Raw genomic sequence first — 23,671 nt, forward strand, 5'->3', positions numbered from 1 at the left:
TAGATAAACAACAAGATTAATTCTTGAAGCTTCAGGGAGATAGACTGGTTTCTCTCATGAATTGCCACTCTTAGGAACACTGACAGTAAAAGCAGGAGACTTCCTTTATTCCCCCCAGTTCTTGGAGATAATAAAACTCCAGTGGTTGTTTAACCTTAAGGACTAAGAATTCCACTAGGCAGCAATTTAGTTTACACTTGGATTCATGAGAGAAAGCAGGGTTACTAATATCAGTAGGACAGGAGACAGGGATGTCCCAAAGTACACCTTTCCCTGGACTATAGGGGCAGAAACTGTCATGAAATAACCATAGGCAAAGGCATGTGAAGGGGTGAGGCTAGGCTTGGAGTAACCATAAATGAAGGTAAGGTTAGTTTAGAATTTACACTTACAATAATAGTTTCAGGCTAAATTCACTCAGTTATAATTTCAGTTATTTTTCTGCTGTTTTATAATATAAATGCATCTATAAATCATCTTAACTCTTACAGTTTTCATTAAGTTTTAACCTTAAGGTGAATTGGATACTTTTATTAATTAAGCTACAAGAATTTTATTAGTAACAATTCTGTGAAGTTCTGCCTTAGTAATGGAACAAATTTTCATCTACAAGTTATGCATTTAATTCAGCAGCAAGAGAGTATTGGCATTTAAAGATTCATTTTAAACTATGTTTTTACTTTTTTTACTGTGAATTCTTAGGTGCCAGCAACTGACAAAAGCTAAACAGATTTCAAAGTGGCATTTTATTCTTTTTTAAAAAATTTTCCTCTGTAGTCTCACAACCCTGAAGTTCTCAGCCAGACCATTGAAAAGGCTATCAAGTGATTAGAGGTCTATTGTTTCAAGTGATAGCCTCCTTTCTTCAGACAAGTTTACAGTTCTAAAACATTTTAAAGTATTTCTTCAGTCTTACAGAGGGAGAGAGATTCAGAAAAGTAAAGAACCCCTAGGGAGGGAACTTTACTGCATTTATTTTGATTCTGCTTTTCATCTCCTTCACATCCCCCCTTCCAGGCAGTCAGGTGCACAACAATCAAATAGGAATGTGGCTTATGAATAGAAGGTGTGGATTCACTGGAAAGGGGCAAGCCACTCCCCACTTTCCAGCTTTCTGCTAAAATGGGCAGACAGAACTTACTCAAATTCGGCACCTCTCCCAGGGACCCAGCCACTCTGACTGGGGCAACCCCAACAAACCCAGGTGCATGGCACAGGCACAGATGGCCTCCAAGCCCCGGCAAAGGGACAGACCAGAGATGAGGCAGCAGAGCATGCACAAACATCCAGATTCTGCAAACATCCAGACTCCCCAGTTTTGCCGCATAATCAATTCACCCCCTTGCCAATGGCAAGGGAGGGTTCCAGCTCAATTAAATTCCACCACTTTACATAACCACACAACTCCAACACCATCGTTGAGCTGACACAGACAGAAGCACAAAGGTCACTAATCTGACCCACAAGTTCTATATATATGTTTTTTCAGCATGGCTGTCCCCATAGCCATCACAAACCTTAGAGAGAACACTTAACATTAACATCTGGTATAAAGACAATTCATTCACAATTCAGCACCATAACAAAAGATTCCAGCTGACCTTTTCACTGTTTAACTTTACACCCAGACCAAGCTTCACTAGAAAAGCCAATCCATTTTCCTGTAACCAAGTTTTTAAAAAAATCCAGACCAATTTCCAGGACGTTAGGACTTGAAACTATAAACATTCCTTCCTATTTTAATCAAGCCTCCACTTCTTCAGTGGATATAAGACCAGTACCAGATTCTAATATGCAGTTAGACAAACATAAAACACCAGGCTTTTTCCCAGTTTTTTTCTCCAGGACATTAGGACTTGAACTTATAAACAACTCTTCCTATTAAAATCAAGCTTCCACTCCTTCAGTGGATGTAAGACCAGTACCAGATTCTAACATGCAGTTAGACAAACCTAAAACACCAGGCTTTCCCCTTTTCCCCAGTTTTCCTCCTTTTTTCCAGACCTAGAGAGAACGACTTCCCCCCAATTTTCTGGGGCTACTAGGGTTCTTTCGGGAGGTGATCAGCCTCCCCCTCCTAGCAATTAAAGCTAGGGTTGTCCAGACTGTGCTCGCGTGGGGAGTCTTACCTTCTTCCATGTTCGGAGTTCTTTTTCATTCCCAGAATCTTTCTCTTCAGACCTTCCATTGCCCTTGATTTTTGTCAGGAAGTTTCTGGTGGAGCCCACATCTTTTCTGGATTAAATTTAATCCACGGGTGCCCAGATTGGGGGTTCACCCGAGTCCTTCCGGCTTCCTCAGGGATTTGGAAGGGGCAGCAAAATGCTGCCCTCTCTGGCCTTCGTTCGTAATCCTGGGAGAGCCCCCAAAAATGTTGTAGAATTTGAGAGAGGTTCAATTATTTGTGTATAGAAAGGCCAGGACTCAGGAATGATTTTGAGAAGGAAAAATGGTTTATTGATGGCCAGCCAGACTCGGGAGCTTTCTGTTTCAAACCTGAGCCCCAAACAAGATTTTTGAGTCCCTTTAATACAGAGAGGAAAGGCCAAATGGTTCTTTTGTTTCAGTTCTCAATAGGCTTGAACTAGCATATATCTTCCACATCCTAGGTAAGCTTTTAGCATGGACTTCATACATTCTAGATAAGCTTTTAGCACATTTGGCTTGCATTTCCCCTGAATATTTAAAGTTTATAGAGTTTGCATTGATAAACTGTTTCCTGAGACTGGAGTCGTTGCCATGGTCACCAAGGGCAGGACTGCAGCCTCTCATCATCCCACACCCACAAGTCAGGACAGACAGCCTAGGTTAAGGTTATCTCCAAAGAGACAAAGAGCATCCCACCCATAGCCCACATCACCTTGAATAACTGCTTTCCCACATTACATTTCTAGGTATGAACTCCCTGTGAGGTCTTTGGGCAACCCTGTGGTATCATGCTATCATAACTTTCTTCCAGATTGACATCAGTTAATTAATCAGCACCCTTTAGATATGATCATATGGTAACCATAAGCTTTGTTGAAGTTGCTGATTTAACATACTGTTTGTAAACTTATGATCTGACTGGCCTGGCAAAGGACTCGAGATTCTGAGCTGTCACCATCGCTAAGGTTTGCATGTTTCTTGAGTGCTTCAATTCTGTCTTCTGGCTTGTTGTGTCATGTTGCACTTCTCTTATATTTATATGTGCTCCTCTCTGTCCCATGCTTGGCAAATCACATTAGGCTTTCATCCCTCAATTTCTTCTACCCTCTGCCTTCCCCGTCCTCCCTTGTGCAGTGTTGCCTCTGTGAATAGTGTCCTTTGGTGTTGTGAAATTTATAAACAGAGTAACCTTATCTATGGTAGCCTTGAAAGCAGCTTATTTTCTGTCTAAGGGGCTGTGCCATCTTTCCACAGTATTTTCACCCCCTTAGGCAAGTCAAAACTACTTGGAGAAATAAATGTCAGTTTACCCTTCCCTCAGACTCCTAAGAACTTTGCAGGTGATTGTCTTGGGACACATCTCTTCCTCAGTTTTAGGAAAAGAAAGCAGTGGAGTCCTTACAGGGAATTGAGGTGAGGGGGTAACCTTTACGAATACTGTGCTTCCCCCAAATTCATTCAACAAATATTTATTGAACCTTTACTTATGAGCCAGGTACTGTATTAGGCTTTAGGAATATATCAGTGAACAACACAAAATTTGTGGACCTTAGGTACTGGACAGTGCCTCCTTTAGTTGCTTTCCCAACAAGCATGCTGGGGGTGGGTGGGTAGGCACTGTTGTGTGACAGCACTGGTTGACATCAGCTAGTTAATCATCCATGTCCCAAGGAGGAAAGGATTGACTCCACAGCTCAAACTTTGGTGAACTTAAAAGGTGGTGGATTTGCTGCTTTATGGTCCCAGTTAAAGGTTTTAGTCACTAATTGAGGGGAAAAGGAACAGTCCTACTGACACCTTATACTACCATGTTTCATTCAAGGAAATGGGGGTGGTGGTACAGAGAAAAAATATATCCCACTGCCTTTTGAGACCCTTGCTATAAACTAATTGAGCTGAGAACTGAGGTAATGCTTACTCTGGGACAAAGGGTGGGTGGTTATATTTTCTTGGCCTACAGAATGGAAAATACCAAGGTTTTCCCCCCTTTTCTTTCTTTAAATGTATCTTTAAATATGTGTGCTAAGTACTAAAAACCATATTTCCAGATACTACAGGATCCTTTTGACTTCAGCCTAAACTGCTAAATTTCTGATTCTTTCCCTGTTTCCCATTCATATTTTCAAGAGAAAATATCTAATTGTTCAAGCTCATCTTTTCATACCAGGCAATGGGATATTCTTTCACTGGGAATCTATGGGATAATGCTTTCCCTGTCTAACCATCTGTGGCCATGAAGGTAGGAAGGAGGTGGGGCACATGTTGGAAGAGGGCAGCTCCTTCAACCAGCAGTATGGAAGGGCCTCTTCATTCTGAAGGGGCTCCAGACTGGCAGTGACCATGTACAACAACTGATCAAGATTGCTATGGTTGTTATAGATTGAAATGTGTTCCCCAAAAAGATATGTTGAAGCTCTAATCCCCAGTACTTCAAAATGTGACCCTATTTGGAAGTAGAGTTCTAGTAGCTGGAATTAGGCCAGATAGTATGAGGTCATATTAGAGTAAGGAGGGCCATTAATCCAATGACCCAAGCTATGACTGGTGTTCTCCTAAGAAAAGGAAATTTGGACACAATCAGATAGAGGAGAGAATGCCATGTGATGACTGAGACCACGAATGCCATGGATAACTGGCAAGCCCCTGCCAGAAGCCAGGAGAGAGCATGGAGAAATTCTTCTCTGCAGACTTCAGAGGAAGCATGGACTTGTTGACTCTTTGATTTTGGACTTCTAGCTTTCAGAACTGTGAGACGATACATTTCTGTTGTTTTAAGCCATCCAGTTTTTGTTAAGATGTTATTGAAGATCTAGCAAACTAAGTAAGCATCCAATCCATATTTCTCCATATGAAGTCTAGATAAATTGTGCATACCTAAAAGAGAAAAAATCCTAGCTCTTTCTTCCTACCTAGACACATTTGGGAGGATGGGTTCCATCTAAGAACTGAATCAGGTCCTTACTAATAGCAAATTCAAAGTTTCAGAAGGTCATTGATGGTTAAGAAGTATATGGGGGGAAACGGACTTGGCCCAGTGGTTAGGGCATCTGTCTACCACATGGGAGGTCCGCGGTTCAAACCCCGGCCGCCTTGACCCGTGTGGAGCTGGCCCATGCGCAGTGCTGATGTGCGCAAGGAGTGCCGTGACACTCAGGGGTGTCCCCCGCGTAGGGGAGCCCCACATGCAAGGAGTGCACCCTGGACCGAGAGCCGCCCAGTGCGAAAGAAAAGTGCAGCCTACCCAGGAATGGCGTCTCCCACACTTCCCATGCCGCTGACGACAACAGAAGCGGACAAAGAAACAAGACGCAGCAAATAGACAGAGAACAGACAACCGGGGAGGGGGGCAATTAAATAAATAAATCTTAAAAAAAAAAAAAGTATATGGGAAGTTCACAATTATTACACACTTACTGTTTATGTATGTTTATGTATGAGTGATATATTTCAATAAATTTAAAAAAACAAAACAATAAAAGAAGTATATGGGCTACCAGATTTTCATTTGTTGAGAGTGTATGTGCTGTACATAGTAACCTGAAGTACTCTGTGAAGAAGTAGGCTTGTAGATTGTGGGGAAATTAGACCAATTTGTATGGCTTTCCTGTGACAGCATAGTGTGAGTCTGTACACACAGGGTGGGACTGCTGGAGGTCCAGACAGGGTCTGCATTGTGCTGGTGTAGTCTACTTTGTGCTACTGCTGAGGATGAAGGGAAAGAGTGACCTTCTCCGATGCCTCAGGTACGTCTTCTGGAAAAGAAAATGGTAGACTGCTCAGAGGCACTTCTACTAGCTTGGGTCTGGTGGAGAAGATATTGTGAAGGTTTATTGCACTTTGAGTCCTGGTTCAATCTTTACCAGTTAAGGCCCAGACTCTTGGATTCTGTGACTTTAGGCCCCAAATCACATATGTCTCTCAGTATTGTTTGGCCTATACAGTATTTTTCCTTTTTGGTTGCTGTTTTAATTTAGCTACCAGCTAAAAAATCAGGCAATTTCAAATCCCCAAATTTTACACTCCAGTCTCATCTGAAAATTCTGGCCCTGCAGGACTTGTGTTCTTTCATGATGACAGTTGACTGAGCTGAGTAGCCACTCCTCTTTTACATGAACCAGTGCAAGCACCCTCTTGATTTTCTCAGTCAGACCCAAACTTCACTCCTTTATGGCACTTCTCTGACCCCAGGCATTTGAGTTTATGGTTCCTACTATAGAGACCAGCTAACAGTCTGCTCCAAGGCAGACAGCCTTTTGAAGGCAGGAAAGCATGGTACAATCATGCTGCCCCTGGAGGCAGTCCATCTTGTTTTGAATTCTAGCTCCTCAGTCAAGCTGAGTGATAGCCCACAAGTTATCTCACTTTTCCAAGTCTCAGGTTTCTCATCTGTAAATCCTCGCTCATTAGGATTAACATCATAGTAAGTGACATAGAATGTTTCATGGTAGCTGGCCCTTAGCAAGTTCTCTATAAACAGCAATTTTCATTAACATCTTCACTATTATTATTACTATAATTTATATACCTAAGATTGGAGGGTAGCAGGGGAATATAAGTAGTATGCTTTTTTTTTTAAAAGGTAAAAAATTCTTTTACTATCTTTGGTAATTCTTTGAAATATTTTATACACTCCAACCCCCAAAGTTATTCCTTTTACCTATTCTCAATCTTGCTGAGGGTCAGGGCCTATTTTCTCTAATTGTCTTCAGTGTTGACTGTCTTTTCATGTACACTTCTTTTATTTCAGTTTCTATCTTTTACTATTCTACCAGGTATTCAAGCCAATTTTTCTTTTTCTAGACTTTATTATACTTTGAGAAAAGATTATAAAATTTTGGAAATAAGACTAGTTGTATTGCAGTTATTTGGATGGAAAAACCTTTTCGTAGAAGGATTTTTATGCCTTTAAGTTGAATTTATGATTTTGTCCCACTCCCTTTGCTATAATGTCCTTGATAATGTCTATGGAACACACAATAATAATCTGCAGTAGCCTCTCTTTACACAATTTTGTTTTTCTTTTAAAGAAATAAACAAGGAAGGAAAAAACATAACCTAATTCCTTTTGTCTTATGTAGAAAAAATTAAATTATACTACCTTTTCTAATACTTTGTTGGAAATTGACTTTATTAAACCTTGAAAACTGCCCCAAACCTGAAATATTCTTGCTGTACTGATAGACCAAAAAAAGTACCAAAGGCTAATCTATCATCTAATTTTAGTTTTTATGCAAAATAGCAAATCTTTTAGTGATAAAGAAATAGATTGGAAATAATCTTCTGTGAAAGGAAAATCTGAGAATATAGTCACAATTTAAAAAATGTGTGCCAATGTTTATTTAAAATCCTTCTATTTTATTAGAAACAGGAACAGTATATTTCACCAGCAGGAAGTAAGTGCACTTGCAATACAAGTAAGTTTAACACTCCTTCTGTTGTTGTCCATTGCAGACATTTGGATCTAAGGCAAGAATCCAAGTGAGAAATAATAAACATCCAGTCCCTGATGATTCATTTAAGTCATGTTCAACTAGTTGGTAGCGCCCACCAGGAGGAAGAGCTGCTGTTCCTCCTGGCTGGCTCTGTGCTTATTTCAGTGCTCTAAAGAACTTCGTACTTGGGCAGCTGTGCTCTGCTGTATCAGGCTGCGGGACAGGAGTTGATGCTCACAGCACCACTGACCAGGGCTGCTTTGTTGAAGCTCACTGGGCGCCCGTCAATCACAAAGTGACGGATGCAGCCTGTGAAGGGTTTGCCAGGGGCCAAGCGTGGTGTCAGTAGAGACTCTGAAAAGAGAAAGGAATGGAAACAAACATTGTGGTTGAGGCATTCTAAGCCCAAATATTACCTCACTGTAAAACTAGTCATAATAGTCATAATCGCTCACATCATCAAGATGATTTATATGTCAAAATTGGAATAGTGCTATAATCTACTCATTTCTTAGGAACATTATCTGCTTTTGAAGTATTATGGTCATGTGGTCATTTAATGTTTTGCCATGTTTTCCATGATTACATTTCTGTGTATAGTTCATCTGTCTTTCAAGGCTGAAATTTACCACTTACACGGAGAGCCTCAACAGTGAATTTTCATGATCTACCTATGCTTTTTAGGGTTAATTTTACCGGGGACTAACTTATTTTGTGTGTATTGCTGAGAAAGGGAAAAGAAATTTTAGCTTCCACACTATTTTTGGACTTTGTTAATGTTTCAGTTTAATTTGTATCATTACCCTTCACCCTTCAGCCTCCACATTTTTGCCAAGCTCATAAAATATAATGAGAAAATAATGAATTCAAATAAGCGAAATTATATATTTTTTTCAGCTAAGGGTTTAAGAACTATAAATAGGATAATGACAGCTATTATAGCTGGTCTTTGTATAGATACAGGTGCCCTGTGCTATGCCAGGGGATTTTCTCTCCTTATCTTAATTAGAGATCTAGGAAAAAGCCTCATGCTTATTAATTGTACAGACACAATTAAATGTGTTGAGATGGTAGAAGCAATATAATTTAAAGCAATTTAGAGAGTTTAGAAATATCATGAAATTAAAGTCCATTTAGTCAGAGCTTATTATGTACAAACAGCTATGTGAGCAGTAGCAGATAAAAGATGGAAAACATTTAGAAATTAGTGACTCAGGAAGGAACATTAAACAGGACAGCTAATTAAACATCATCAAGCAGCTCTAATAAGTTTTCTAAGGAATATAGATTAAGAATATGCAGAAACTTTTTACTGAAAATAAATCATGGAAATAGCATTTCATATTTTGAATAATTATAAAGGTATAGATTTGGAAAAGGCCTGAGCTCAATTTCCTTTATTTGTGTATAGGTCAGTAGTACTCTCTCTATTGTTGAAGTCTGCTTAGTGTAATTCATTGTAAGAAGAAAAAAATGAGTGCACAGGAAAGATTACAAAGGATAGAAACATCTAACTCTGCTGCTCATTTTGGAGACTAATTTTGAAACATGAGTTTAGATTCTGCCCAACCTTACCACCTGGGTTCATGGGGGAAGTCAGCTGGAGGAAATAATTCATATAATAATTACTGCCTGTATAATTTGCTACACAATTAAATGTAGATAGTAACAGTAAAGTACCCTAAAACCCTAGGTAATTGATTAATAAAATCAATACATGGTTGTGAGAGTGAATGTTCCCCACGTTGAAAGCTTGACTGTGTACAAAATAATCCAGGATTTTCAGTAGAGTAATGAATGGTCAGAGATCCATGTATGTGGGGGCTACATTAACTTTAAAATAATTCTTTAATTTAAAAATTATACAGTAAAGTCAGCTTTTTGGTGTACAGTTCTATGAATTTTAATGCATTAACTTTTGATTGATAGAAATAAAGAATCAACAGGGTTCCATTTCGAGAACTGGTTAGGAGTCCAAGAGTATATATATTGGGGTTTTATTTATGTGCAGTTTCAGGTATCCTTCTTATGCCTGGTTTCTGTTGTGATTTTAGCGGGATTAATCTTGAACAGCTTGAAATGATATAATTAATTACATTCAGCTTAAATTATAATTGCTTTTGTTCTAGGCTTGCTGCCGTGATTCTTAGGTGGAATTAAAACCTGCCGTGATGCAGTGGAGCTGGTGGTTAGGCCCCCTGTCCTGCTAGTTCCTGTTTGTTGGCTCATTAAATTTTGCTGTTCACTCTGTTTCTTGGGCAGCCTGAACTTGGCTTCAGGTACATCTTGCACACCTAGTCTGTGGAGTTTAGCAACTCCTGTAGTGAGGGATGATGGCAGTACACGATACTGGAAAGAGACCATAAAGGCAAACAAAAATCAAAGAGTCAAATTTTTGATTGACTGGTGTTGTTAGCACTTTGGGTACAAAGTAAAGAACAAACACTATAACTTCTATGAGGGAGGGCCATGCTTGTTTTGTCCATCTCCTGGTATGTAGCACAGTGCTTATTAGACACTCAATAAAAGTGTGTTGTATGTCGAATGAAGTCATCATGCTCCCTGCTAGCAAGGTATGTACTACTTAGCTTCAGCAATATTCTGGAAAAGTGCTACAACAGTGATCTGCACAGACATTTGAGGTTGAGGGGGTTGGGTGTGTAGAGTATGTGTGTGCAAATGAAAGCCTGAGCCCAGTCTGAAGGTCAATAAGGAGTTATATTGGGGGAGCAGGAGATGGAGACATAGGTTCATGAAAAGATACTGGGGAAGGAAAGGAAGAACAACATTTCCCCCAAAATTGAGATCCTGTGCAATTGTGTTAAGCCCTGGAGCAAAAGAACATTGATGAACATTGCAAGGCTCAGAAGGTGTGGGAAGATCCAAGAGGCAAGGACAAGGAGGGGCCAGGCAATTAAGGACCTGGCATGCCATTCTGAATTTGGTCCAATAGGCCTTTGGGAACCTTTCAAATACTTGAAACTGTGTTATGAATTCTAGGAAGGAAACAGTATACAGAAATAAAAGAATAGATCTTTGGCATAAATGCCAGAACCCCTTCTAGAACTGAAGCCAGGCAGCAGGGGAAGAGGCCTGGGGGATGGGGATTGGAGTGGCTGATGGATGTAAAGGAGAGGAAGGGTTGATTTTAAGGGGCTAGAATATTTCATTAGTCACTGAGTTACTATCATATACTGGTCTTTGAAAAATCCGCATTGCAAAGGAGAGGAGGGCTTAGTTAAACTATTTGGGAGTGCCCAAGGTCAGATGATCACGTTCATCTGTGCTTTTGCACTTCAAGTATTTTTATGATCTGCATTTACATGAGGCAGCCTAAAATAATTTAGTTGGAGTCAATAAAAAAATCATTGTGTTTTTTTTAACCCACCCTCCCCCCAAATTCCAGATGCAAAAGCTTGGTTATCTTCTTCTTATATACTTTATATACCAGCTGTAACATTCAGTTTGTCCAAGTTAGTGAAATGTGTGAAAACAAGCACATTCAATGAGAACATGGTCCCTATTTCAGAGGTTTAAAATAATTTTGGGGGTTCCATAAGTGTCCTTCTGTCACCACCCTGAGCTATCCAGCGATGATGGCAGCGATGTTACTGGTGATGTTTACAAATTGCAGCTGGGAACCTCCCTTAGGGTGTGTCACTACATAGGAACAACAGAACTCATTGAGTGCAGCTGTTTTCTCAAATCAGACTAAGCCTGAACTGGAAAACCATGTCTCTTTTTCCCTACTTAGGAATGAAAGTAATTATCAGTAAATTTTTGGTCCCTTAAGATTCTCATATCCTAGAGAAGTATTAAAAAATGAGTTTTCATTGTGTTAGAAATAAAATAAAGCATGTGTTTCATTGCGCATGTATGTGGAAGGTACTTGGAAAGGGAAGAAAAAAATAAGCAACTATGGCAATAGTAATATTTAGTGGGTAGAATGCTGGGGTCCAGTTTTTATGTGTTACTTCGTTGTGATCTTGGGAAAGAGTCACAATTTTTAATATCCTTTTCTTATTAAAGGAAATTGTATATAAAACCCTTTGAGTTAAGTGAATTGTGAAAACACATAGCTCAATTATTAATAACAGTCAAAAATTATTTTTTGGATTTGGAAACTTGTCCCTTTTTAACAAATCTTACCTGGAACACCTCCAACAAACACAGGCTCCCTGTGATCAACTGGTTTTGGATTCAGGGGTCCAACCACATGGTTTACTTCAGAGTCCACATCCAGCTGAACCACATTTGCATCTCTAATAACTGAAATATAGGGCAAAGATTGGTCAGAAGTGGTCCTGGAATCATTAATTTTCATGGGAAAGGGACTAATTTATCACAGTAATGGCTTTTATGTATTTCAGAATAAAATGTCACACTTTCTTCTATATCATTAAAAACCTTAATATCTAACAAGCTTGAACTGCAAAACAATCACTAACATTTTCCTTTGAAAGGGAGAATATTTAGGATACTCTCGTGTTACTGTTCTGGTTTTTTTTTCAAGAGGTACCAGGATTGAAGGTGGCACCTTGTACATGCAAAGCAGGAGCTCAACCTGAACTACACTTGCTCCCCATCTCGTGATACTTTCGTGCACCATGAATTACATATGGTTTAAACACTTCCCCAACACAACTTTGGCAGCATTCATATTTTCAAATCACGTGTGGCTTCAATATACAAATTTTCTGCAATAACATGTGAGTCTCTTTTCTTGGCTGCTTCAGACTATCGCCCATCACCCATTTGATCATATAAGTTATAGTCTAAATTCTGACGAGACATTATCCCAAAGTTGGGTGCTCAGGCCCACCTTTGTAAAAGAACCCAGCAAGCTCTGCTTTTCTCACCTGTAATTCTGTGCCATCTGCCATCACAGAGACTCTGCTTTGGTGTTACTGAGGTGGAAAAGTCTCTGACACCATTGTTGACTTTCACTATGACCTGCAAAAAACAGGGTACATTATATAATCTCATCTCCTCTCACCATTTTAAAAATGATTCACAAAGAGGCAAGAATTTAATAAATAGCCATACATGATTAGCTTTGCAATTTGAACACAAGGGGTCACTCTTTGGCAGGCTATGAGATAGTTTAAACTGCTTCAGGAGAGAAGATGGGGGAGGAACAATTAGAAAGAATGAATTCCTTTAATTTTTAAAGCTGGATTAAGTTGTACAAAATAGGTTAAGGTCTTGGTGAAAAGCATGGTCTTTGAAGCCAGACCGACTGGATCCATATCCCAGCCTTCCTATACTTATCTTCCTCTGCCTTGGTTTTCTCATCTGTTCATAGAGTTATTAGGAAGGTTAACTTACATTTGAAATATTTAGAATAGTACCTGATGCACAAGAAGCACCATATAAGGATTAGTTTTTATTATTATGTGGTTTTACAGAATGTGCTGGAACCCAGATAAGTCAGTTAAAGGCATCAATGAAAATATGCTGCTTTCTCAATATTTATTTGAATACCTTCTTGAACATTCTTTAGCAATCGTATTTTAGGATGAAAGTGGTATTTAAAGACAATTGATTTTTTCTCTTGAGAATATTATGTATATGCATGTATAAACACAATTTGATATACATATATAATTTAGACAGGTAGAAAGATAGATGTTTTAGTGTTTGTCAGTTTTCCTAGTGCTTCCATTTGGTGAAAAAGGTTCTCTCCCAACTCTCCCAGTTCTCCCAATTCTTTTGTTAAAGCAACCTTTAATTACGTTGTTTTTGCTTTTTTTTTTTTTTTTTGTAGCTTTGGCCATGCTTTCATGACTTTTTGTTCTAACCAAATCAATCCCCAACATAAGAATCTAAATCCAAGTATTGCCTCCAGCTAAATTTCATGTTACAGCTTCCCCATTTTTTCCTGTTAGGAAATATTGATGAAATACTTCTATGAAATAAATATGCTTCAGATCTAGAGTCCAAGGTCAGAGGAGATGGACTGTTCAAAGAAATTTTAAAAGAACACACCTGTCCATTTTTTATGTGAACATTTAGGTACTCCCCATTGACACTGTGGCCGTGGACAAGGGTTCCGGAACTGCTTCTGGGTCGGACTTCAAAGGCAATCTCAAACTTCAGTCCAATATTGAAAGACTCATCTGTGGATAGAAATACTATCAGCTCCCAGGAACAGCAAAATAAAATTTGTAACTCTAGTGTAATTTTGTAATTATATATTTTTCTATTTTTTGATAATTTGATGCCTTTCTCACGAGTAAGCAGAAAGTGGCATTTTCCATGTCAAAAACACCGCGGATAGCTCTATGGGGGACTAAGATAACTAACACACTGCTCCTGTCGTGGGAGTAGGGGTGGAGACAGCACCCTGAAAATAGATTATGTGCCATGGGAGTTTGGGGGAGGAGAGAAATAAATGCCAACTATCAGGAACGCTTAATATTTCAAAAGTGAGAAGGAGGAAAGGCCCGTCTAGGCAGAGGAAGTATGAACACAGTTTCAGAAGTTGAAACATTTGAAGAGCACCAAGAAGGCCAGTGGGGCTGGATTGTCAGTTTAAGGGGAGGAGCAGGAGTGGTAAGAGGAGAAAGAGCCTGGCGCCCCGCGAGGCAGGGCTCTGATGATCAAGTATGGAAGCTAGACTTTAGTTTACAGTCACTGAGCAAGACTGACAGACTTGATCAGATCTGCATTTTAATCCAAATCGGTATTCTTAAACCAAAAAAGGTAACTGGTGCTAGAACTGCACAGCACTTCAAGGTATAGGGAAAGGGCAGGAAAAGCAGTTAGGAGCTGCTATTGCCGTGATCCAGGGGAATTGATTCTTGGAATAACTGTGTTCACTCCAAAAGACTCATTGCAAACCTGGGTGTTTTAATAATGTTCACTTGACATGTCTCCTTATAAATCACTTTTTAGTTTTCCTGCTATTAATGTTTATGGAGGACATAAATCGTGTAGATTGCCCTGCATTTTAAGCTGTACACAGCTTTATAGAGTTCTGATCACTGAAATTCAATGAAGGGCTTAGAAATGGGTGCATGGGTGTTTCGATAGGGATAAGGGTGGTGAATAAAATCATGAGCTACATAGGGGAAATACTACCCGTGGTTATTTGAGTGGACAAATAATTCCTTAGTTATGTGAACATAGTATAATACTTCGCTGCACTGTAATTTCTTTTTTTTTTCAGGGAATGTACAAATTACTCAAGTACCTTGAAGGTAGGGAAAAGGTGGTTTTTTAGCCTTCTATCCTCTTTCCCAGCACCTACCCTGGTGCCTTCCTTAGATCTAATGACTGCTCTATAGAATGTTTGTTGCAATGGATTGGATGGTGATTGTGTGTAGTCTGTTAGGACATTTTTTTAGGAACTATTATGTTCATCATCTGGCATAGTGACTGGTATTTGGTAGGCATATAATAAAAACTTAGTTGGTGAACAAGGAGAATAAAAATCTGGAAATACCTGAAAGTTAATATCCTCTGCTTTCGCAGCAGGGCAGGCAGAAGTGGAATTGGCCTTTAATGTGGACAATGGATCATGCTCAGAGGGAACTGAGCAAGATCTAAAGGAGAAGGATGGCCAAGAGGTGAGTGACACAGATCAGGCAACAAAATAACATAGAAGTTCTAAAGGAGCCAGGGTGTTCTTTGTCCAGAGGTTTGGCAGCTGTGGGGCAGCTCTGGTTGGAGAACAAACAGGGAGATGGCATGTCTGATTTGAGGTGGTGGGAGGGGAGAAAGGTGGAGCTTGTCGAAAGAGGTCATCTACTGTTGAATGAGTCTGGTATTAAGTTTTAACTGTGGAACTGTATTCCCTCATGATTCATGTTTTACAATATCAACTGTGTTACCTAGAACCACGTAGCCTCCTTCTCTTGAAAAGTATGTTCCCACTTCCATTGGACCTTCAAAACAAGGGGTCACGCTAAATGTCTGAGAAGCAGAGGTGATGGAGGCCCCGTTGAGCTGAAGGTTGCTGAGACAGCCACTGAAACTGTAGACTGAGTTAATCTGAGAGAAGAAGACATTTCTTAAAATCCATTTTCTCAGCACTCATTGATGCACCAAGGGGAAACAAATTGAGGGAGTATGAGTCATGAAAGAAACCAAATAATTCCTTAGCTATGTGAACAATCACTTCTTTTCAAGGTAGTTGCTTTCAACTAGTTTTTTGAAGCTTGAATTTTATATTTGATGTCATCTGCAATAAAATTAAGCTATAGAAATGTTTACATATACCATGATGAAATTGCAGCTGTGGGTTTCAATTTAAATATTAGAAGTGGCCTAGTTTTTCTTCAGTGACAACAGTACTCAAGATCATCTAATGCTGATGAGGGCTAGGAAAGTTTTTAACTGTTAAATCTACCATGGCTAAATAAATAGCAGAAAGTATGCATTTCTTGCTTCATTAGCCGTTTTGTGATTGAGAATTTATCATAGCACAGGATATAAATGTTGGGCACTTCAGACAGCTGATTTCATACTACGTTTGGAAATTTTTTCTTTTATATAGATTGTTATGGAATTGGGCTACTTATGTAAAATCTAACTATAATGAGAACTCCCACTTTTTTTGCTTTATTCACTTATATATTAATGATCTTGGAAATGTATTAAGTCTTTGTACTAAAATCAAATCTATATATTAAGAAAACCTTAGTCCTTAGCTGCATTTCTTCTATTGTTAGAATTTTAAAAGGTGTGATAGTCTTAATTTTTAAATGATAAAAATAACACATTTCTCACTGTATTCTTGCTTCTTCCCAGGGATACCTGGGTTTTCTTGCCCATTTGCAAATGTGTGTAAGAAACAAAAAATGGGATCATAATTTACATAATATTCTGAAACTTGCTTTCTTTACTCAATAATTCATAATAGAATGATTGTCTTTTTCAGTATTTCTTTACATTTTAAGTTTGGATACTTGCTGAACTAATATGCATCCTCTTGAGATACAACTTTTCATGATAATTTGTCCCTTTGAAATCTTTTTCATCTCACCTCTACCTTAGAATCAATAAATCACTCCGGACTTGGCAAACTGACAGCCACTAGGACAGTACTCCCTTTGATATTCCATCTCCAGTGAAACTACAATTTTATTCTTACCAGTTTCCTAATCTGTAAAGTGAGGGACTGAATAAAATGGTCTTCCTGCTGTAAAGATCAGTGACTTTACCTGGTTGTACCTGGCTTACCTGGACATTTTTTACTGCCCTTCCAGGAGCCACACCTCCCAAATAAATAGGACCCTTGATTTTCCAGGCAGCTCCAGTAGGAGGAAGACTTTCTTCTAGGACTCGAAGACCATCAATTATCAGTCGGCCACTGCTTTTTTCCCGAATAAATATCACCTAGATGGAGAGAAGGAAAGAGCATATCCCAAGTTGGGGGAATGGCTGCGATGCCTCACCTCCTAATTTTGCTATTGCATTACTGTGGGAAATCTGCAAAACATTCTTTAAAAAAATGGTCCTTTCTCTGAAAGTCAGGGATGTGTCTCTTCCTCTGCATAGTAGACTCCTGACTATCTAGTTTTGGGAAATGGAGAAATTTTCTCCCTCATTAATTCTATTTTTGTTATGTAGCATATATCTTTATTGTAGGTGATCTTTAGGTCTCCTTGCTTTTATATACATAGGCATTTTTTTCCTGCTTACCTATTTATCACTTCATGTATTAGAATAATTGAACTTCTGTATATTTTCTGATGGAAAGGTTTAAAGCTGCATGGTTAATTTCAGAATACAGCTTATATTTAGCAGAGTTCTCTATGCGTCTCTTTCTAGCTGGTCCAGCCCACATCTTCTATTCCTCTCCTGAATTTATTGTAATGCATTTTTTATTGCTTACTTTGTCATTATATATATACTGATTTGCTTCAATATTTAGGTATTTCCTCTGTGAATCCTGTCTTCCTGATTTACTCTTCACTTTGTCCTTTCCCAGCTTAGCCTACTGCTCTGCATTATAAAAGACACTCAGGAATAATTGTTGGAAAGTAGAAATCTATAGGCAGTGGGAAACAAAAGTCAAACAAAAAATCATTAGAAACTAATCAGTTTATGTTGGCTACTGATCCATTGGTTAAGATAATTAAACCCAGCCTGTCTCTCTTTTTAAATAATATGCTTCAAGATTTTTATGAGGAATTAAGAAATAAAGTTTTTGAAATTGGACTTTGAGTATACAGCAGCAGAGTTTAAAAATGGTTGTTTCTAGAGAGACCAATAGTGGGGCATTAGTGTCATCCCCTTCACAATGGTGGACATTTGCTGATAATGCTGTTCTCTGCCTTCAACTTACATCATGCCACAATCCATCATTGTATTTCTCCTGGCTTCTAATCTTCAGTTTCCTGTGGCCAACGTTAAACATGAAAACCAAGCGGCCGTGGGCCAAGAATAGAGTCATGAAGTCATTCTCTTCTTGATCTGAGACATAGAAAATCATCCCATGGGAGGAACGAGTTTTCAGGCGAATGGAAAACTGAGATCTGGTAAATGAAAAGAAAAAGCTTACCTTGTGTAAAATGAGACTGAGGAAAGCTCTAACTTCCCAAAGCAAGACAGTGTAAGAAAGAATGAGTAGCCATTTTATTTAATCCCAAGAAGCATTACTTCAAATTACCCTTGAGTATTATTAATATTGGGCAAGCACAGCTAGTTTAAACATTTAAATCCTCCTCTACTTCCTTATACATCAGGGATATGTTTCAGTTAAAAATGATATCGTGTCTTACTTTGAAAGTATGATTGCATTTAGTTTAGTAAAATTCTATGTGTTAAGGAAGCTTATTCACGTGGACAAAATATTAGTAAATGATGTGCATATAGAAATTTGCATAGAAATAATATGACTGGTATACTAACTAAAGTACAAACTCAAATTTTTCCCAGCAAAAAATCACGTGTTAAAAACAGCTTAGTGTATAGAAATTAAAGTTTTCTAGAAATTTAGCTCCAGGTCATGGATAATATACATTTGTTAGGTTAACTTATTGTTTGATTAACACAATTCATCCTGAAGAAGACAAAATACTAATTCTGCCTATTGGGTAAGTAGCAAATTAGCAGGCATCAGAAATTTCTTATTGAGTGGACTGCCTGTGTGACTATTTGAAAAAATTATATAAGGACTATATAAGAATTTTTTTGTGCTACTACTATAGAAAGAAATACTCAGTAATGCTAAATAACCTGGTGCTAGATAAAATACTAGGAAGAGATGACAGGGTTTACAGATAGTTTTAGGGATGGTCATTGACATACAAATGTATTTATAATTTCAGTCTTTGCTTATTAAGCTTTTAGCAGTTGGGATACTTTCCCCATTACAAAGCTGATATCCTGATTGGATGATGAATCATATGAAACTTGCCCCATCTTCCTTTCTTGATTGTCTTTTATTTATTATAACTTTGCAGCAAACTCCTGAGGGAATGCTGTTGTGTGCATCTTACATTTGGGGAAAAAGTCACTGTAAATATAATTTCTTGGAAAGGATGAATCATATACTATTTAGCATTTAATTTGATGATAAAAGAACAGAATTAATGTGGCACAGAGAGGAAAGATCATAGGAAAAAGACTGCCTGTGGCAAGATGGAGCCCAGCCATATCCTTAAGTCCTTAGAAGGATAGGGTGTTACTTTACTTTTCACCAAAATCTCCTTTTAAGTGTTCAAACTCTTGGCGGCTGTTGGCTGTCCCTCCATACTGATATGCATGCTCTATTGCTCTAGGGCTGTTGGAAAGGTGACAATGAGAGTCTCTTGCAGCATTCCGCTCTAGCAATTTCAGGCCAACAGGATCCCATGAAGGTGCATCTTTACTTTTCTCTCCCTATACAGAATAGGAAATAATAATAAATCATATTATGGGAGAAAAGTGACATACTAGCAGTAAAAATTCATTTGTGATATACTTACCATTAATGCCAATATGACTACTAATAAAAGTATCTATTATTTGTGCAATTTCCATCCATGAGTTATTAGAGTGCTCTCCTCCCTCCCTCTCACAGCAGAGGCAAGTGACAGCAGTAACAAAACAACAGCAGTAACACAGCACATAAACAAACCCAAAATTCTAGTCTGTTATAGTTAAATAGAGCTACGCTGAAGGAAACTTTAGCAATAACCATTCTATCAGTTAAGCGTACATCTTAAAGAAAAATGAAAAGTGGAAAAGTTGGCAATAAGAAAACCCTGAGAATTAATCAACAAAACCCTCCTTTTATAGACAACATTATCACTTTAACAGGTAGATTATTATTTATGCATGCTGTGTGAAAAGTTAGCATATTTAGGAACATCTTTAAATATTGAAGAATCTTTTTTTTGTGACATGATATAGAGCAATTAAAAATGTACCCTGTACTCTTAAAACTTGCATTACTAACTTTAAAATTTAGGTGTTTGTGAAACTATGGCCTAATATTTAATGGTTATATAGTCTTAATTTCTGAAACAAAATGAAAGTATGTAAATGCAAGTAAATCTGATCATTCAGATATTTATTCACTTATTCGAGCAGATGTTTACTGAGCACCTAATGGGTAGAAGTGATGGGGAGGGAAATCAATGACTGAGTGCCCTTCTATGGGTGGTGTTTGGTGGAGAATAGAAAAATGAATGAGAAGTAGTTAATGTTTTTAAGGAGCTCAAAATCGATTTGGAGAAAGAGGAATATAAATGGTGAGATGGATACAGGTTGGTACCAGATAGAGAGGACCTTAGATGCCTTGCCAGAGAATGGGTTTTGTTTTTTTAGGTGATGAATCACAAAGGTTTTAGAAGCAGGAAATGACCAAATCTGACCCATTTGGAAAGATAGCTTGTGACAAAAGAAGGGGAGAAGAAATGTTTGGAGATGGGGAGGATCTGAGAACACAGGAAAAGACAACTTTTGGTTTTAGATTACTAAACAAACATACACATTCTCCCTCCCCCCCACCTAATTTCCACCAAATGTCAAAACAACTATATATATAAAAATATATCCACAGCAGTCCTGGAAATCTGGGTGAGTTATTACTAGCAGAACAAACAGTTTGGGATTCTGGAAGATACAATGCAGAATGGAACACATTGATCAGAAACCTTAATCTTCCACAGGCAAAAGACAAGATCTCCAAAAAACGTCAGCTTTTCCAGCTAAACCCCAGAGTCCAGGTGTGGTGGGCAGAGGGCATGCTAATTAACTAAAGGTCAGAGCAGCTGTGCCTCTGCACTCAGGCAGCGCTTAGTGTTGGGCTCTGGTAGTGGACTCACAGCAGTGGTTAGGTCTGGGGAAGAGAATTGGGAGCTAGCTCATAGACTCATTCATCCTAAATGAAAGCCCATATGATCCCACCTTCCTCTCTTTCCTTCTCCATACAGTCATCAGGACTCAGTACATGATTTCACATGATTCATGATTCCTTCTTGGATGGAGGAAATACACTTAATTACAATAATTTTTGGTCTAGGCCTTCACTTACATAATGGCCATAGCTTCAATTCATGGATGGACTGCAGTGCACTGGAGTGGGACTTCAGAGAGACTTTTTTCCTCTAATATATCCTGGGAAACTCCGCCCATTCCCATGCGTTGTTCCAACCCTGGCCAAGGAACATGATTTCTGAGCGATATGATCACCTTTATTTCATTCAGGGACATAGCTGGAAAAGCTTTGCATGGGAGCTGGGGCGTGAGGACAAGTGAATGTGGTGGGGTTGGAAGCTTCCCCCAACTCTGGCTGCCCCCTGTTCTCTATTCCTGTGGAGAGGATTTTATTCGTTCTTAATCCATGCATCCACTTAGCTAAGAGAAGAGAGCAACAGAGAATTAGACTACCAATGCTCATCAAAGTGCAGGTTATTTCGACCATGACAATTTACTGGCCCTGCCTTTCTCCATTTTTATGTGGGAATGCATGGTCTAGGATCTGTCTCTTGCCTGCTGCAAAAAAATAAAATTTACTATCACTATGGACAGCAACCCCAAACTCTAAATCATCTGTGAATTTATGTTCTGGAATAAAAACGAAAATTATAACTTAATTGTTTCACTACCAAATGACATAGAGATTCAGTTTACTGTTAGTATGTAGTGGGGAAATTCTCACTGAACCCCGCTGTCTTTGACTTAACCAGTGTAATTTTTTTTCTCTGAAGGTCTATTGCAATCCCACTGGTGGTACCAAATTTCGCTTTAGTAATACTCTGTTTCAGCTACCAGCTAATCTAGTTGAGTTACTTAAGAAAAAGAGGTTAATGTGTTATAAGAATGTAGGGATATCTTGTACAATCCAAGAGAAAAAAGCATAGTGGGGTCCCACCATGGGCCAGAATCAGGAATGAGAAAACCAGGAAGAACCACAGCCTCCTTTTCTCCAGGTTTCTGGTATCTCAGCTTAGTTTTTCTCAGAGTGCTGATTTTATTCTTTCTCTGCAGTAGAGCTATTTGCCTTTCTCCCTTTCTATAAAACAGCTTTCTCTCTTTCTCTGCATATGATTACCATAGAACTTTTGGGTTTTGGCTGTTTTCTATTCAATGCCCAGCCCAGACTAGTCTCACTGGGTCCTAATTCTAAGTTTCCAAGGTAGGGAATCTGATAGCCCAGATTTGTTCAAGGGATCCACCATGGTCCAATTAACTGAAGGCAGGGAAATGAGGTCATATCTAAAACACGAGGCCTGCATGGGTATAGGGAATCAATTCTCAGGAAAGGGAGTAGTTGGACAGATGCCCCAGAATGATGTCTATTACAGTATGTAAAATGTTTATTATTATATGCAATACCAAAATAAGATGCTAGCTTCTCAATTAAATTTGAAAACATAAAAATTATAACAATTTTTAAGGCTAGAAAATAGTTGGTAAAACAGATATACTCATATACTCATGGGGAAATATAAATTAGTATTATCATTTTGGAAAATAATTTGCCCTCTTCCTAGGACTTCTCTTCCTAGGACTCTATCATATAAAGACTTATTCAGCAATATGATCAAAGATTTGTATACAAGGATCTTCACCCATAAAAATGAGAAAACTGGAAAGAACTGAAAGTATATTAAATAGTTAAATGAAGTCTAAAAAATGCATAAACTAGAATATTTGAAAGCTATTGTGAAAATAAGTTATTTTTAACCCAGATTTCTTTGATTCAACTTTGATAAATATTTAATCAGAGGCCACAAGTTTTCTTGGCAGGTATTTAACATGTTATTGATTCAAGGGTAAATACGGGAGAAGATTAGCAAACATTGACATTCTAATTACCATAAAGGTGAAATCTATAGTGATTCTGTAACTTGTCATTACAATGTTGAGTTTCTGTCTAAGACTATTCCCTATGAAGGCTAAGAACTTGCCTATAATAAGGGAAGTTTTGTGTTAATAGTTTCAAGGGCTGATGATTGTTATCTTGAGACTATGAGTGTTCATTAGGAAGCTGCATTTGAGTGAGAGCTTCATATCGACAGTGGTGTTCATTCCAAGCGGTAAAGTGTGATCTACTTCCTCATCAGGGTGTGATGTTAATCTGCTGTCTCTGACCCACTGACAAGTGCCCATGTGCCAGCAAAAAATTCTTAGAATAAGCCTCTGTCATCAATGTATGAAAGTGACAATAAGACCTGATTGAAATTGCATGGTATCTTTTGAGAGTTGAAACTAGCAAAGTCCTTCATAAAAATCAATGAAATTATCTCTCCTCCTGCATCACTTTAAAAGTCTACATCAAATTCAGGAAGGGAATTGGAAGAACTATTAAGTTTTAAAAAAATTTTTTATGACCCCCCCCTTGAGACTTTTTGCATTCTGTCTGCTCTCTGTGTCTATTTCACTGTACGTTCTTCTGTGTCTGTATTTATTTATTTTTCCCTTCCCCCTTGCAGCTTGCTTGCTGTCTGCTCTCTGTGTCCATTTGCTACAGGCTCTTCTGTGTTCTTGCTTGTCTCCCTTCTCTTGTTGCATCACCTTTGCTGAGTTGGCTCTCTGCAGTGCTTGCAGGCTGGGTGGCGCTCCGCTGTGTCTGTGGGCTGGGTGGCACTCCACAGGGTGCGGGCAAGCCTGCCTTCACAAGGAGGCTCTGGGACGGGGACTGAGGGCCT

The 23,671-nt window shown here is 38.6% G+C and overlaps 1 protein-coding gene across 4 annotated transcripts in view; it reads right to left on the reverse strand.

The window, feature by feature from the left end:
• Positions 1-7,482: 7,482 nt before the first annotated feature.
• LAMA4 (laminin subunit alpha 4) overlaps positions 7,483-23,671 on the reverse strand; it is a 153,696-nt gene continuing 137,507 nt past the window's right edge. For all 4 annotated transcript variants that reach the window (XM_071218633.1, XM_004455854.5, XM_058307300.2 and 1 more), the window contains 8 exons: positions 19,225-19,412; positions 17,875-18,064; positions 16,767-16,922; positions 15,416-15,575; positions 13,569-13,699; positions 12,440-12,533; positions 11,730-11,849; positions 7,483-7,934 (listed from right to left, as the gene is read on the reverse strand). In XM_071218633.1, coding sequence (XP_071074734.1) covers positions 7,789-7,934; positions 11,730-11,849; positions 12,440-12,533; positions 13,569-13,699; positions 15,416-15,575; positions 16,767-16,922; positions 17,875-18,064; positions 19,225-19,412 — 1,185 coding nt within the window. In that variant the 3' untranslated portion in view covers positions 7,483-7,788. The remainder of the gene's footprint in view (positions 7,935-11,729; positions 11,850-12,439; positions 12,534-13,568; positions 13,700-15,415; positions 15,576-16,766; positions 16,923-17,874; positions 18,065-19,224; positions 19,413-23,671) is intronic.

The sequence above is a fragment of the Dasypus novemcinctus genome, chromosome 11 (genome assembly GCF_030445035.2).
Source record: "Dasypus novemcinctus isolate mDasNov1 chromosome 11, mDasNov1.1.hap2, whole genome shotgun sequence".
Lineage (NCBI taxonomy): Eukaryota > Metazoa > Chordata > Mammalia > Cingulata > Dasypodidae > Dasypus > Dasypus novemcinctus.